Source organism: Anopheles darlingi, chromosome 3 (genome assembly GCF_943734745.1).
Source record: "Anopheles darlingi chromosome 3, idAnoDarlMG_H_01, whole genome shotgun sequence".
NCBI classification, from domain to species: domain Eukaryota; kingdom Metazoa; phylum Arthropoda; class Insecta; order Diptera; family Culicidae; genus Anopheles; species Anopheles darlingi.
The window spans coordinates 46147255-46162041 of record NC_064875.1 but is presented as its reverse complement, the minus strand read 5'-3'; the positions used below and the strand labels follow the sequence as shown (position 1 = coordinate 46162041).

Below are 14787 nucleotides of genomic sequence, written 5' to 3'. Positions count from 1 at the left end.
TCTTTCGATAGTCTAACTCGGACCTAAACGCAGCCTAGTAAAGCATATGCGGCGCTGGCTGCTGTTGCTGCTGCTGCTGCTGCGTGGCCAACTTGCTTCCCCCTACTCTTTTGTTACTAACAGAAACTGATAAGAAACAAACACACGTACCAATGATACCAGCTGGACACTGGCTCCACACTCTCTCCACCTCTTTCGCTTTGCTTTGCTGTACCTTTTGTTTGGAATGTATTGGCTATAAGAAATTGCACATATTGTTTTGCTTGTGTGTATCTCACATGCTACGGTATGTATCCCGCTAACCCTTCTCCCTAGACACGTTTGGAACGTATCCCCTTTTAATGGCATTCGGTTTGGTGGAGGCAACACAGCAGAACTAAACGATGCTGGAACAACAACTGGAACAAACACTCGTTAAATCTCGTTGAGTCCGCGGTCACACTCTTGACGGGAATCATTCTTGTTTTGTTTGAACACAAATCATCAGCCATGTCCCGGCCAGGTGGTCTTAAGGTCCACATACCTCGTAGCGGGGTATCATACGCGGCGGAACCACCTCATGAGGCAGCAATTAAAATAAGAAAAAATTAAAATCGATAAAAGACGTTACGTACAATATAGTGAACAGTCACAGGCCTTCCACACAGCATGATATCAGGCAGATTGCAAAAACAAAGACGCCATACGCTCCACCCGACAATGGCGAATCCGTAATCCGTAGTGAGGCGAGTGGGCCTGTTTCTCGCTCTAAAAAGTGCTTTGGAATTCACTGTAAACTAAAGCCATTGCACTAAACTATAGACGATTAAAATAATAATAAAATCCAGAATCCTTCCCTCCTAACAACGCACGAATGAGAAAGATAGGTAGGGAATTGGTTCAAGTGATAAAATTAATGCCATACTCCCTCTCCTCACATCGTCTGGCATCCGATGGAACAAAAAACAAACCCGAGCAAGATCCAAGACCTAGTAGTAGTACGGGGGCTTCTCTAACGGAACACATTAAAACGTTCGCTACACTAATCAGTACACTAACCTAACTTCTAGCCTTCCTACTATTGGCATACGGTCCCCCCGCTCTGGCTGACCCGAAACGATTATGATAAGCAACGAAACGCTTACAATAGGCTTATCATGGCGTTTGAACGAAAATACACAATAGATTCCTAAGAATCTGGATTTTCTAACCGTAACCTAGACCGTCAGCGAGGTGATGAGCTGCTGGCATAGCTTACCGTACTCGTACTGATCGCCCGAGATGCGGCGCAGCTTGATGCCCTTGCTCGTATTGCTGTCCTTGCTGCGGCCCTCGTACACCTGCAGTTCGATCTGCAGTCCGCCCGAGAACTCGAGACTAAGATTCGATCTACTATCCGTTCCTCCTGCTGCCGATCCTCCTTCGCCACCGTTTGCTGTACCCGTGGCACCGACGGCACCATCCGCACTGCGACCTTCGGCAACGGCTGCAGCCGCCGCTACACCAATCGCAGATCGACCATTGGAGATGGATGGATCGGTTGCATCGCCCGTTGCAGCCGGTGTCGCCACCATTGTTCGCCCATTGCTGCTGCTGCTGCTGCTCCCGTAAATGCAGCCCTTCGGTGGCATCGTCGAATCAAGCGTTCGCTTAACCAACTCGAGTATGCGGGCCGAATCGAGCGATGAGCACTCCTGTGGCAACGGAAGCTCATAGCACTCGTCCCCCAGACCACTGCCAGGACCACCCACAGTGCTACGGGTCGATGCACCATCGCCGAGCGAATCAGGACTCAGACGGGCCGATGTATCATGCTCCGAATCGAGACCTCCACTCCGGAAGCCGGAACTGGTCGACACGGAAGCCGACGGTGGTTCCTGACTGGGCGATAAGTTCGAGGGATTCGAATCGTTGCTCAGGCTGTCGTCACTGAAGCCAAGCGATTTGTCGCTGCCTCGCCGCACATACGATTCACTGAGATCCGAAGTGTCGAGCTTGGCCGAGCCGCTGGTGGTGGTTATGCTGGTAGCCATCGACGACGAGTTCGTCGCCGTCGAGTTGTTCTCCGTATCGAGACTTGCTTTACGGCCAACGCCACGTGTTATCGAAGGCATATCACCCGGCGGATCGGTTATGAGCAGACCGGAAAAACCAAGGCCACACCCCGACGCACTACTGGTATTTGCGCCTCCCCCCGACACACCACCGCAGCAACCATTCAACGAATCATCCGAATCACCGCGGCTCGAGTCGGACAGAGCTACCAGCGTGATTTCGCTGCCCTGCACATCCGTCAGGCAGATCTGCGGATGGGTATGCTGGAAGCTTAGATCTTCCGGCGAACCGGTCACCGAATGACTCCGGAATCCAACAGTGCTCACACTGCCAGTGACCGTAGCCGTTCCCGATGAGCTACCATGGAGCTGCTGCTCCTCCTGGATAATGCACAAGTTGTTCGGTGAAGTTGGTGGTGTCGCCGAGATGCGCATCGTCTGGTGGGGAGGCGGTGCCGGCGGCAGCAATCCGTAGCCCTTGGGATCGAAATAGTTGACCGGAGTGGTGGGGCCCGAGTACAGCCCTCGACCGCTGAAATCGATCTCCACACTGTTCACGATGTCCATCGAAAGATCGAGCGGTTCATTGCAGGCTACCGAAGCGGGCGGGAAGACTGGCGGGAGGGCCGCTGGTGCTGCCGGCGTTCCTCTCGTGATCGATCCACCGCCCGTATTCAGCGAGCTAATGCCCCTGGTGATCTGATGCATCGGTGAAGCACCGCCACCGCCACCACCACCAACACCACCGCCGACAGCACTCGACGAAGAGGCACTTCCAGACAGAGGGGTTGCATTGCTACCTCCAGGACCACAGCTACCTGCACCACCGGTACCACCCATGACCAACGGTGGTCCAGGAAGGATCGGTGAAGAGCATCCGCTAGTATAGTACACGGGCGAAGGACAACCACTGTTGCTATTGCTTCCAGGATACTCTAGTCCCGACGGATGGCACGTTAGACCAATGGTGGGACTGATGCCGCTTGCCGTACCACCGGCACTAGCACCGTACTGGCCAGTGTAACCACCGCCACCGTAAGGAGCATTACCGAACGTTCCAAACATACCACCACCACCACCTCCAGCGATGTAGCTTGGTTGTAGTCCAAAGCCGGTAGGCCGACCGGACAACGGATAGCCACCAACGTTTGCTCCTGCTCCCGCTCCTCCTCCAGTAGCAGCAGTTTGACGCAGTACCGAGTTCAACGGTGAAACACTCTGGCTATGCTGTAGTTGCAGCACATTCAACCCCATATCGAAAACATGTCCACCAGTGACGGACGTCACCACGCCACCAGCACGGACGATGCCCAGCTGATGGCCCACCTCATAAGGCATGGTACGCGTGTTCACGATCCCATTGGCCGTCTCGATCGGTAATCGGTTCTCTAGCACCAGCTTTTCAAGCGCTGGCATCAACGATAGCAGCACGTCATGTGGTACAGTGAGATCCGGTGGTCGATCGATCGCGACCTCGCCAAACATCGGCACCTTACAGTGCATCGGCGAACCGGGCAAGCTAACCGAGTTATCCGCCAGCGGTGGACTCGGAGTGATCAGCAAGTTGTTGTTACGATGATGTGCCGGTAGCGGTTGCTGTTGCTGCTGCTGCTGCTGCTGCTGCTGCATCTGATGATGCTGTTGCTGTTGTGCCAAGGCGGCCGCATGCAGACCCTTCTGTAGCTGTTGACACTCTTGGAACGGACCCGGAAACTGCGAGGTGATGCGAGATCCTTCTGACGCTCGTCGTACCGGGCTGTAGCGACCTGCTGCCGCAAAACAGGAGTAAAAGCGAACAGAACGAGTGTTAGAAAAAGATAGAGGAAAAACGACAGTTCGTTCCGCTACCAGTAGGTGTATGATGAGAGACGAGTGTATATGAGAGGTAAAAGTAATGATTTACACGACCGGAGCTACATTAACAGCATTACATCAATGACTACGAATTCATTCTACACACATACATGCATAAGGTGAGCGGTGCTAAGATACAGTCAGGCAAGATGGAAAGGAAGGGTGAACGTATGGAAGAAAGCGAGCGTTACGATCAAGCGATTAGACCGAATAAGCATTGGAAAGCCGCGGCCACACGAGGCGAGTTGAAATAGAGAAATCGAAGCTTCACCATCCCCCCCCCCTCCCCCCACCCTCTCCCATGGCAATTTTTGAAGCAAGCATCCAACTCTCCAAAGTACGAAGGATCGATCGTTGATGGTTTTTGGTGGGGTTAATATCGATGATCGAGCGTGGTTGTCCGGCGAAGGGCGATTGTTTGTTCATTTGACTCAACACACCAGTGGAGCGCACCAAGTTGGATGCACCGAGGACACAACTTACCGAATTCCTGGACGGTTGGTAGCTTACAGGCTCGAGCATAACGGCGAACTATCGGTTGCGCTTGGACTAACGATTGCGCTGGCAGTTGGTGTTGCTGCTGCTGAAGCTGCAGTTGAGTGGAATGATGTTGCTGTTGATGCTGCTGCTGGTGAGCGATGGGAATTGGACTACCTAAAATCAAGTGTCCTGTTATCAGCTGGGAACCGGTTGGAGTTACGGCTACCACCGGTGACAACGAGATCGGAGATTGGAGCGATGATGAATGCTTAGCAGTCGGAGTAAGGGCACCTCGACCACCACTACTGCCGGCCGATCCAGTGTTGGCAGTATCAGATGAGGAAGCCGTTGTCGGTGTGACTGCAACCGCTGAAGAACTAGGGGGTGAGCAGGTGCTGCTCAGTACCGCCTGACCACCGGACGAAGAAGGTGACGAAAGCAGCGACGGTGGCAAATAGTCGCGGTTCATGCGTGCCTCAACCTCGCGTATTAAATCCGGACTGATCACTGGTCGGTTTGCGTATCGCATTTGTGCAATAAAAGCAAATGCCATTGTATCCCGTATCCCGTAGCAAAGCCCGTACGAATATCATGATCCCCGCCAGCCAGCCAGCCAGCCCAGTCAGTGCATTGGCATTGATCGTGCCCATGGTGGTATCATGGTGGTCATGGAGGGTATTCGTATATGTACAATACATGATACCGAGCCATTAAGTAGCAAAAACAAAAAGTAGGGGAAAAGGGAAAAGAAAGAAAAAACGAAAGAAAGAAAAGGTAAAACAACCGGAAAACGGAAAACAATTGGAAAATACGAAACAAAACACTGATAAACGGAAGAAAAACATACATTGCACAATCTAAACGAGCTCAGAGCTAAAATGAAAAGGAGTTTTTAAACAAACTACTACACGGACAAAAGTCTCGCAATAACACTAGATAACGAATCGTGTGAAAGTTATTTGACACTGACACAACAGCTAGCAGGTAAGGCAGAGCACATACACTCAGCAGCTAGATAGCTAAGAGTGCAGCTATTCGAGTGTAAACGTGTGAAGGTAATCGGTGTTACATGCAAAAATAAGATAAACCATTTAACATAACAATTACAAAGATCACGACATTTGGTAGCGCGATCTGGTAGAGAGGATCTGCTCTACAGATCTTTGTTCATCAGTGTGCGCGCGCGCGTGTGTGTGTGTGTGCGTTGTTTGGTTATCGTCGCCCAGTCTGGTTGCTATCGTCGACACTTACCCGGTGGACGTTCCATCACCGTCAACAGACCGGTACGTCTAGTACGGCCTCCGCCGCCACCACCAGCACCACCAGCAGAACTACCGGAGGCACCCCCGGCACCAGCCATCGGTGCGGGAGAGTGTGACCCCTGCGGTGGATCCATCGGTGAGGAACACCCGGTTGATAGATCATCCGTACAGCCGACAGTGTGTCGTTTAGTACATCCACGGCCATGCATATACCTGAAAGGACAGAGCATACGATAAGCATTGATAAGCATCGCGTGGCAGCTGATCAACTACTGGGAGCGTGTTCTGGGTCTCATCTACATTTGTAAGAACTCGGAATCCATTCCACATGCGCATTATCACAACAATGCGCCTTGGGAAACGTATAACGTATGCGCAGGTCACGAGAAGAATAGAACATATTTTCGTTCTACTACGACCAAGCATCTAGAGAGAACACACCGCAACCCGGAACATTCCATCAATTCCACGTCGATGGCAAAATACAATACTGGAGGATGGCGGGATGCAGAGATCCGTCAATATTAGTCCAACCTTGACCAAACGAAAGTCATCCAAATTCAACCTGCGCGCCCGATTTGTAAACAAGCGCTAGTTGCGTATGGCCCCCACTAGGCGGTGATTCCTGGACCCCTAAGGCGAGCCGCGGTTTACATTCGACCGAAATCGAATGGCAAACGTATATGAAACAGATCACACGCCTGCAGTTGCCTGCTGCTGCTGGACGTACCGTTGAATTTCATCGTTCGAATCATCCGTTCCTTCGCTGCTGGGCGTCTGCAGCATCAGATGATCGACGGCGAGCGCGACGCCATTTACACCGGGTCCAGCACCATCCGTGACTTGCTGTGGCGATAGTGGCTGCTGCTGTTGCTGCTGTTGGGACTGCTGCTGCGGCTGCTGCTGCGACTGATCCGCAAAATTCGTGGATGATGAAGGGTAATAAATTTGCAGATTGGCTCCACCATCCGATGCTCTTCGACCGAACGAACTCGCTACAAGGAAAAGAGGGAGAAAGGGAGAAGGACCATGACCATGTTATTGCATAAGCTAGTCGAGCGAGCACTAGTCCGATCTGACTTACTTGCTCCCATGACGGTCGGTGGTTTCAGCAAATGCTGATCCTTGATGGTCAGATTGTGTATCGGTTGGTTCTGTAGCGACGGTATGTTGATTGGAACGTTTGGCGTCGGAGGGTTGACGGTTGTTTCGTGCATTTTGAACGAGATCGGCACCACATTCGGGTTGACCAGTACCTGCTCGTGTGCCACATCGCCCGGACCGACCGTGTGCCGTCGCGTGTTGCCACCACCATTGCAACCGGCTGCCGCCGCCGCCGCTGCTGCCGACGTCGCCGCTATACCCGACGCTGTTCCTGGTGGGAATAGGTGATGATGATCGTTCGCATCCGGCACCTTACCGCCCACTGCCGCCCCAGTACCAGCCTGTCCGGGTGTGGCTACTCCTCCCGTGAGACTTCCCGCGATACCGTCCCGTGCTGCGGTGGCGGCACCATCGAGATCGTACTTTTCGAGCTCCTCCGTACCGCCGAGTCCGGTCGAGAGATTCAGAATCGTCGAACCGACGCTCGTCAGCGGGCTGAGCCGTTCGAGCGAATCGTTCTTGATGACCTCTGTCCGATCGACCACACCCGTCGTAATACTGGTCTTTCGAGAGCGCGCAAATGCCAGGCTGGCATGGTGCTGCAACCGGCCCTTCTCCTTGCGCTTCTGGCGCAGCTTATCCACCAGCAGGCTATAGATGGCGTAGATGTGATCGAAGCGATTCTCATGCACCGACTGGGCGATCATGTCCGCGGTAAGGCCTGGCAATTGTAGCATGTGCGTCATCACAACCGCATCCAGCGGCATCGTGCCACCAGCGTCTCGTGTTGTCCCCGGATGCTGTTCTCCCGGCTCACCCGCTTCCATCGATTGCGTGTTGACGTCTGCGAGCAGGGGCGTCGAGTTGTACTGGCCCAACCAGCGATGGTGTGCGATCTGCTTTAGTGAATAGCGACGCTCGGGCTCAACGACGAGCATGTGCCGGATCAGCTGTTCGCACTCCTGCGACATGAAGAACGGTATCCGGAACTTGCCGGCCACCACGACGCTGCGTAGATCGTGCAGCGTCGTCCCGTCGAAGGGCAGCGCTCCGCAGACCAAGACGTACAGCACCACACCGAGACTCCAGATGTCCGACTTGGGCCCATCGTACTCGACACCCTGGAACACCTCCGGGGCCGCGTATGGTGGCGAACCGCACCACGTGCGCAACGGTTGACCCTCGACGAACGTGTTGCTGAAGCCAAAGTCGGCCAGCTTCACGTTCATGTCCGTATCGAGCAGCACGTTCTCCGCCTTCAGGTCACGGTGCACGATGCCGTGCCGATGGCAGTAGTCGACCGCCGATACGATCTGCGAGAAGATGCGCGCCGCCTCCTCCTCCTTCATGCGCCCGTTCGCGACGAGATGGTCGAAGATTTCGCCCTGCGCCGCGTGCTCCGTCACCAGGTAGATCTTGTTGCGTGACTCCATCACCTCGTACAGCCGCGTAATGTGCGGATGGTGCAGCACCTTCAGTATCGATATCTCGCGGAACGTTTTCGCCAGGTTCTCCTCGTCCAGGCATGTTTTATCGATTATTTTAATTGCAACCTGCAACGGAGAGACGGAAGAAACAGACGAGGAGACAGGTTAGGTTACGCTGGTTCTCATATATGCCCCCCATACTGCCTAATCGCCCTCTTTTTCTCTCTCTCTCTCTCTCTCTCTCGTGTGCGTTCTCTTCGTGCGCCTGGTTGCGAAAGAATATCCGAAAAACCTTCTCAATCGAACGAGCCCCCCATGGGAGGAGAATGGAAAAAAGGCTAAACGATTGCATGTATTATGCAGGACTGATTTCGATTCGATCCAGACCACTCACACGGACACACACGAACACACATGGGGACATGGACCTGCATTGCAAATATCTACATTTCCGATGGAGCAAGGACCACAATCCCACCGACGGGCAGCATAAAGCAGGTGAAGGACTTATTTTAAAACGCCTTCCACAGCATTGGCGACCTCGCGCAACCCGCACTCTCCCATTATGTGGACTGGACCGTGTGTGGCTCGTGGATGGGACAAAATGATGGAACAGAACAAAAATGGTCAGCACCATCACCATCAACCAGAAGTCACAAGCAGCATGCCAAGGTGCTTCTCGCCTATTGGCAACATTGTTCGTCGTTGTCGTTGTCGTTGTCGCCGTGGCCTCATGGAGGAGATTCATGTGGGTCACCCACATGTGTTGTTGGTGGTGTGTCGGCGGCCTGTTTCAAATCCACACCACCAACAAGCCTCGCAAAGGTTCGTATTTATAAATCCAGCAAAGCGGGGAACAAATTGTAGAATCGAAATGTGCAATTCAGGACAACGCAGTGGCTGCTTCGTATCCACTCGCCTGCTGGGTGTGTCCCTGCCGTGCCCTGGGCACCGGAATAGATGAGTTTCCTTCATTTTTAGGTTTATTTAAAGTTCAGCACTTCCGACACCGCCCGGGCAGCACTGCGTCACTCCGAGTGACCGCCACTGGCCACTACACCCCGTGCCATTGGCAGGGTGGCCTCGTGTATTGTGTAGTACGTACAGGTCCTTAGTAACGTGTGTGTTACGTCCGCTTTGCACTGTACCTACGATCAATGACGTCCGTGAACGTCGACGGAGCGACCCCGAGAAATAGAGGGGGGGCCGGGCTCGGCTCGGCTCGGCTCGCTCGTCCTTTGGCGCATATTGCAACTGGAAAGGGGGCCTTCCTTGCGCGCAAAGGACCTCTGACTCATGCACACAGTGTGCTCGAGTCCAGGGCGTGTTGGACATGGTCCAACAACGTTCGCAATGAAACAAGTTCGGAAGACATCTCGCGAGCAGCAACTACGAAGACATGTCTGGCGCAATCGAATCGATGGATGGACTTTGACAAGTTTTTATATTTAAAAAAAAAAAACTTCTGTCTCGACCAACAGAAAACCGCTTTACATTGAAAACCATGCACCGTGAGACAGATCTGGTCTGTGCGCGAGGCTGTATTAGCGAGCATAAGTATTAGCATCTTTTCCGATGCTCAATGCGAGTGGCTTTCAAGAAGTTTCATTATCGAAACGAGCCATCTTTCTGGTTGCTAGAAGTTTCCATACATTGGACATGGATTATGCGACATAATGTGAGCGGTTTAGAGTTGTCATATGGGAGAAACTGGTTTCCAACCGTGCCCATCCTCCTACATTAGCATTCGGTGGCTCATAATGACCGCTGACCGGTCAAGCTAAGGTCTCGAATCCGATATCTATGGTGACGGAAACGAAGTCAAGCAATTTTTGAGTCCTCCACCAATCGAAACTTTACAATGTGACCGCCGCCAACGATAGATGCACCACGTGTTGGCCGATCCGTCGTTTATGACGACATCGAGTGCGTGTGTTTGCTATGGTCCTGCCGTGTCTGGCGGTACCAGCTGGAACCGGCTATGCTAGCACGCACTTTTGACATTTCGCAATGCCTCTCTCACTGACGTAACCCTCCGGACTCCGGTCATATCAGCGCCCAATCGGTGGCTTTGGCAAAAGCGACGGTGGATATCACCACTACCACGGTGGTTACTGGGGGGCTCATGCGTTACCGTTGGTGATACTACTCCGAGGAGCTAGAGCACGTTGCCGTGTGTCCCGTGTCGCATTAGGAAGGAAGGGAATGGATTTTCATTCTAAACGCGGTGAAGGATGCTTAACGTCTCGCTATTATCTATCAACCTATCTGCCTTTTTTACAGGATTTAAACCGGTTTGTCTGATTCGCTTTTCGTTACGATCATCGTTATCTTCGCGCAATCCGTCCTCACCGGATACCGGAAACCATCTTCAGACGGCAGCATATGTGCGTGTGTGTGGAGGAGGGAATTGGTTTTGGAATTCTTACACCCCGACGCGAGACAGCGACCGCAGACCACCGGCTACAGAATCGCATCTTAATTGAACTGTCTAGAGCGTTTTAGAAACACGGCAGGAGGGATTGATTAGTTGTGGCGTGATGCTATCCCCTTCATGACCACCAACCAGCCAGTAGCAGACACAACAAAATCTGATCGCCCACACGACCGGTTGCCTCCCATGTTTTAGAGAGACAGCCTTTGAAGAGCCTTACCTTAGAGTTTGTTATGACATTCGAGGCGAGCTTGACAACGGCGAAGTTACCCTTGCCAATCGTTTTCTCCAGCTCGTAGTAGCCTACGCGCACCAGCTTCTCGATTGACATGGGCAGCGGTTGCTGCTGCTGCTGCTGCTGATGCTGATGCTGCGGTTGCTGCTGGTGCTGCTGCTGTTGATGTTGCTGAAGGGCCGCCATTCCGTCGAATGTGCCACCGGTCATCTACAGTGAAACCCTCAGCGACACGGTCCTCTTCGTCTACTTCCTCCACTTCCTCTCTTCTCCTTCTCCGCCACCTGCCTCTCCTCTGCTAGGAGACGTGATGCTGCGATGCTCGTTCAATCGTGAATGCTGCTGCTGCTGCTGCTTGCTTGGGATGCTGCCGCTTGATTGCTTGGCATCGGTTCACAGACAGTAGGACCGGTAGCAGTGGCAACTACTGCTACTGTGTTGTGGTCGCAGAAGTGCTACACACTCTACAACCGCCGCACCATCGCAGTACCGTGGAATGCGACGGCGACATCCGCTAACACTTGGCCGTCATCAACGGTCGGTGCACTCATCCTGTGCATCATCATCAGCCCTGCCCTTTGGCTCTGTTTGGGTTCACACTACCGCCGCTACTACGATGTGCTCACTCGCTTCATGCGTTCCTGTTCTCAACTATTGTTTCAGGCGGAATTTCGAATGCACAATATGCAGCTACACCACTACACTCAGCACATGCATGTTTCGTTTTCGTTTGCACTTCTTTTGGGTTCGAACTTTTCTTGTTTCTTCACATAACTGTATCGCTGCGGGAAAACGTGTAAAACAAGAAAGGATGACAGGATTAGCGAAGATAGAATAGCGATAAACTACGGTAACTGACTGGTTGCCAAGATGAATCACCAATAGCAGCAAACCAGAAGCCAATCGCAATCTGCTAACGCTACTAACGCTTCTCGCGAAAGGAATTGGCCAAAGGCTTGTTTGCGCTGTGACACCTTTTCGGTGGAACGATCACACAAACACGCGCCGCTGGCTGCCGGCGCGGACACGACCTTACGACGCACGTGATAGAGCGGCGCTTTCTCGTCATCGCATCATCATCATCATCTCGCACATCTCGCGCCCGACGGAGTACTGTTGTGGTGGCTGGCTGCCACAAACAAGACGCGCGCGCGCGCGCTCGCTCTCGGCAGGCTCATCGTCACCAACGATTTGTGTCGCGCCTTTGTGTCGGCCAGCGGGCAGAGAAAATGTGCAAAAAAAAACACAAGAAGGTGGGACACCACCACCATCCCGCGAGATGATAAAAGAAAAAGAAAACAAACGGGTGAAATAAACACACCCCCGGGGAGCCCACCTCCCCCGACCACGCACACACAGGACCAGCGGAGTGGGCTGGTGTGTGACATCCAATTGGTGATCATACACCTAGCGAAGTGTATATAGCAACAGCATGTTTCCCTCGTTTCGGGAGATCAATCGTAGACTGTGATCTGGACAGTGTTTGAAAACATATGGATCTCAGCAATATATTTTAGGTAATACGGCTAAATATTTTCCGAAATCCATAGCTTTAACTCGGGCTTTATTTTGAAAGGAATCAGGGCCTAAGGAAAGCTTCTTTAGTATCCAAAGTATTCCCCAAAAATCAAAGAAATTCTGAAATTAGGATTGTCTCATTTAGACAGTCACAGCACACTATGTCAAAACATGGTGCCCCATGATAGGTTTACTATGCTGCAATGTGCGGCTAGGTTAATGTATACGGGTGAACTTATTCCGGACACATCTTCGAAACCGTCTATCCAATCCCATTGTTCTGTTTGATAGGTTGAAAGAACAAATAATGTAAAGATTACTCTCCAGGCTGTATCAAACGTGAAGCATGCTGCTGCTACTCTTATTTCACCGATTGTAAGCAGACAGACGATCGCTGATGACCACCAATTTATCGTCGTCTCGCCACGTCCGAATGGATCGCCTCGGCGTTGTTCTAAGTTTCGCGCTACCCGCGCCCCTCCGTCGACGCTATTGAACACAATTGGCGTTCACAATCGTGATTGGTCAGGACAGTCGACCAAAAGTGACCGGAATAATGGCGCAGCACAAAAACTGGTTTCGAGGGGTTTTATCATCAAACCCCGAAGGGAGGGTCGACCAGCGGGGGCATCAGATAAGAGTGCTCTCGTCTGGAATATCCAGATATGCACCTCACGCACGACACATGCACGCACGTGATGATGCTGAACAGTGGCCATCATATACGATGCGTATGCGAGGAAAGCAATTGATTTGCTCCATCCTGGTTACAAGGTCCTCTCCACTCCCGTAGGCTAGTTCCGCCTGGAGCAATTGACGTCGAGGTAGCGCCACGCACCTTCCCCTCCGGCTTCTTATCATCTCTAATCTTCTTCCTTTATCAAACGTCACTTCCGTCGCCGTCCCTTCGCTTCCGCTGCTTTTCTTGTGTCGCCTAAAATTGTTATCATCAACCAGTGGCCGGTAATCTACGCCCCGGCTCCCGGGTACTAGGTAGAGCCAGACGCATGGCGGTCGCAAAGACGGTGGCGGCGACGACCACGACGACGTTGGCGGTACGATCTCCTGCAGAGTCCTCCAGGCAGAGCAGAGCTCGGTGCTGATTAGCGTGTCACCTGTCAACCGCCTTCTTGCCCCCCCCCCCACCCTCCCTCTTCCTCCTCCTCCCCATTGCGAGTTGTTTGTGTGGCTGCACCCCTTCATCAGAGTTCCCGATGATGCTGGCTCGCTTGTTGATGTCCAGCAAGAATGACTTTCAATTACGAGCCTCTCTGGTCGTCGCACTTCTTTTTCTGCTTCTGCTTCTGCTTCGTAGTCTTGCAGTCGGGAGCATAACCAATCTCATCGGCCGGACTACTACTGTGCTAGCCGCCGTTCATTGTTGGCCATCATCGTCATCCATTGATCTGCGGCTGCTGCTGGAGCTGCCCCACTCACTCGCTCACGCACGATTCCAGGGGGGCGCGCACGCTTTCTCTTTCACACACGTGAGCACGACATGTCCGCACAAACGACGATTTCTCCTTCTTCTCGTTGTCGCGCGCTGTTGTTGCTGGTTATCGCGTATGATGACGGCGACACTGCCGTGCCGAGTAAAGAGCAAAATTGATCCGAAAAACCCACCGCACGAGTAGAACAAACCGCGGCATACACACACGCAAACACAAGGAGGTCGCCGTCTTCCTTTCGTAAATTGGGAAGGGTGGCCTCCGGCAGAGCACCCTTCTGCAAAACTCCGATTAACACGAAACACGGACAGCGATATCGGTGACACGCACAAACGCACGAAAGGGGGAGGGGGGGGGGGGATTCCGCGACGGCGGCTGGACAACGACCGCGGTTATGGAGTCTTTTGACCACTCTTCTTCACAACGGGGGGTGCCAAGAGGAGCACCAGGACAGCGCTAAGAAGACCTCATCCCACAGACGACGACGACGACGACGAGGACGGAGAGTCTCACAAGAGTTGCTTACATTTTAGGTTTTCGAAGATTATTGACAATATTTGTTTCGATCGTGGCGCCGACCGGTAAGGTTTTCGAACAGAAACACACGCTGGTTACGACGGCGACGAATACACGAGACGAGATCACCACGGAGAGACACGGTTTTCGATAAAATTACGACGGGATTTTGGATTTTTTTTACGCAGACCACCGCCGTCCGTCGTCCCTTTTTTTTCGTTCGGAAAACAAATGGGCTAGCTTGCCAAGCGGATGCAGGACCGAATTTTCTTGCCTTTTCTCACGTTGACAGCGATTGTCAGTTTTGTTGCGGTCAGTGTTGCCGCCTAAAAAGGTATGTCGCTTACGGGCCCCTAAAAGGGCCGCTTAAACATTAACCCTTTCCTTCCTTCTGCTTGTTTCACAGGAGTTCAACGTTTAATAATTAAGGCACTGAACAGGAAATGCGTTTTTAAAAATGGTTTTGAGGCATTTAT

The 14787-nt window shown here is 52.5% G+C and overlaps 1 protein-coding gene across 5 annotated transcripts in view; it reads right to left on the bottom strand.

Moving 5' to 3' along the window:
- The window catches only part of LOC125954571 (serine/threonine-protein kinase SIK3), a 15633-nt gene extending 1110 nt beyond the window's left edge, over positions 1 to 14523 (bottom strand). The window contains exons 1-7 of one of the 5 annotated variants that reach the window (XM_049684976.1): positions 14322 to 14523; positions 10815 to 11611; positions 6714 to 8286; positions 6360 to 6624; positions 5619 to 5842; positions 4371 to 4874; positions 1 to 3802 (exon numbers count right to left, since the gene is read on the bottom strand). The exon at positions 1 to 3802 is cut by the window's left edge and continues 1110 nt beyond it. In XM_049684976.1, coding sequence (XP_049540933.1) covers positions 1197 to 3802; positions 4371 to 4874; positions 5619 to 5842; positions 6360 to 6624; positions 6714 to 8286; positions 10815 to 11039 — 5397 coding nt within the window. In that variant the 5' untranslated portion in view covers positions 11040 to 11611; positions 14322 to 14523 and the 3' untranslated portion in view covers positions 1 to 1196. Of the gene's footprint in view, positions 3803 to 4370; positions 4875 to 5618; positions 5843 to 6359; positions 6625 to 6713; positions 8287 to 10814; positions 11612 to 13970; positions 14095 to 14321 lie in introns of those variants that run through there. The other 4 variants (XM_049684979.1, XM_049684978.1, XM_049684977.1 and 1 more) reach the window with 4 other exon arrangements.
- Between the last annotated feature and the right edge of the window lie 264 nt (positions 14524 to 14787).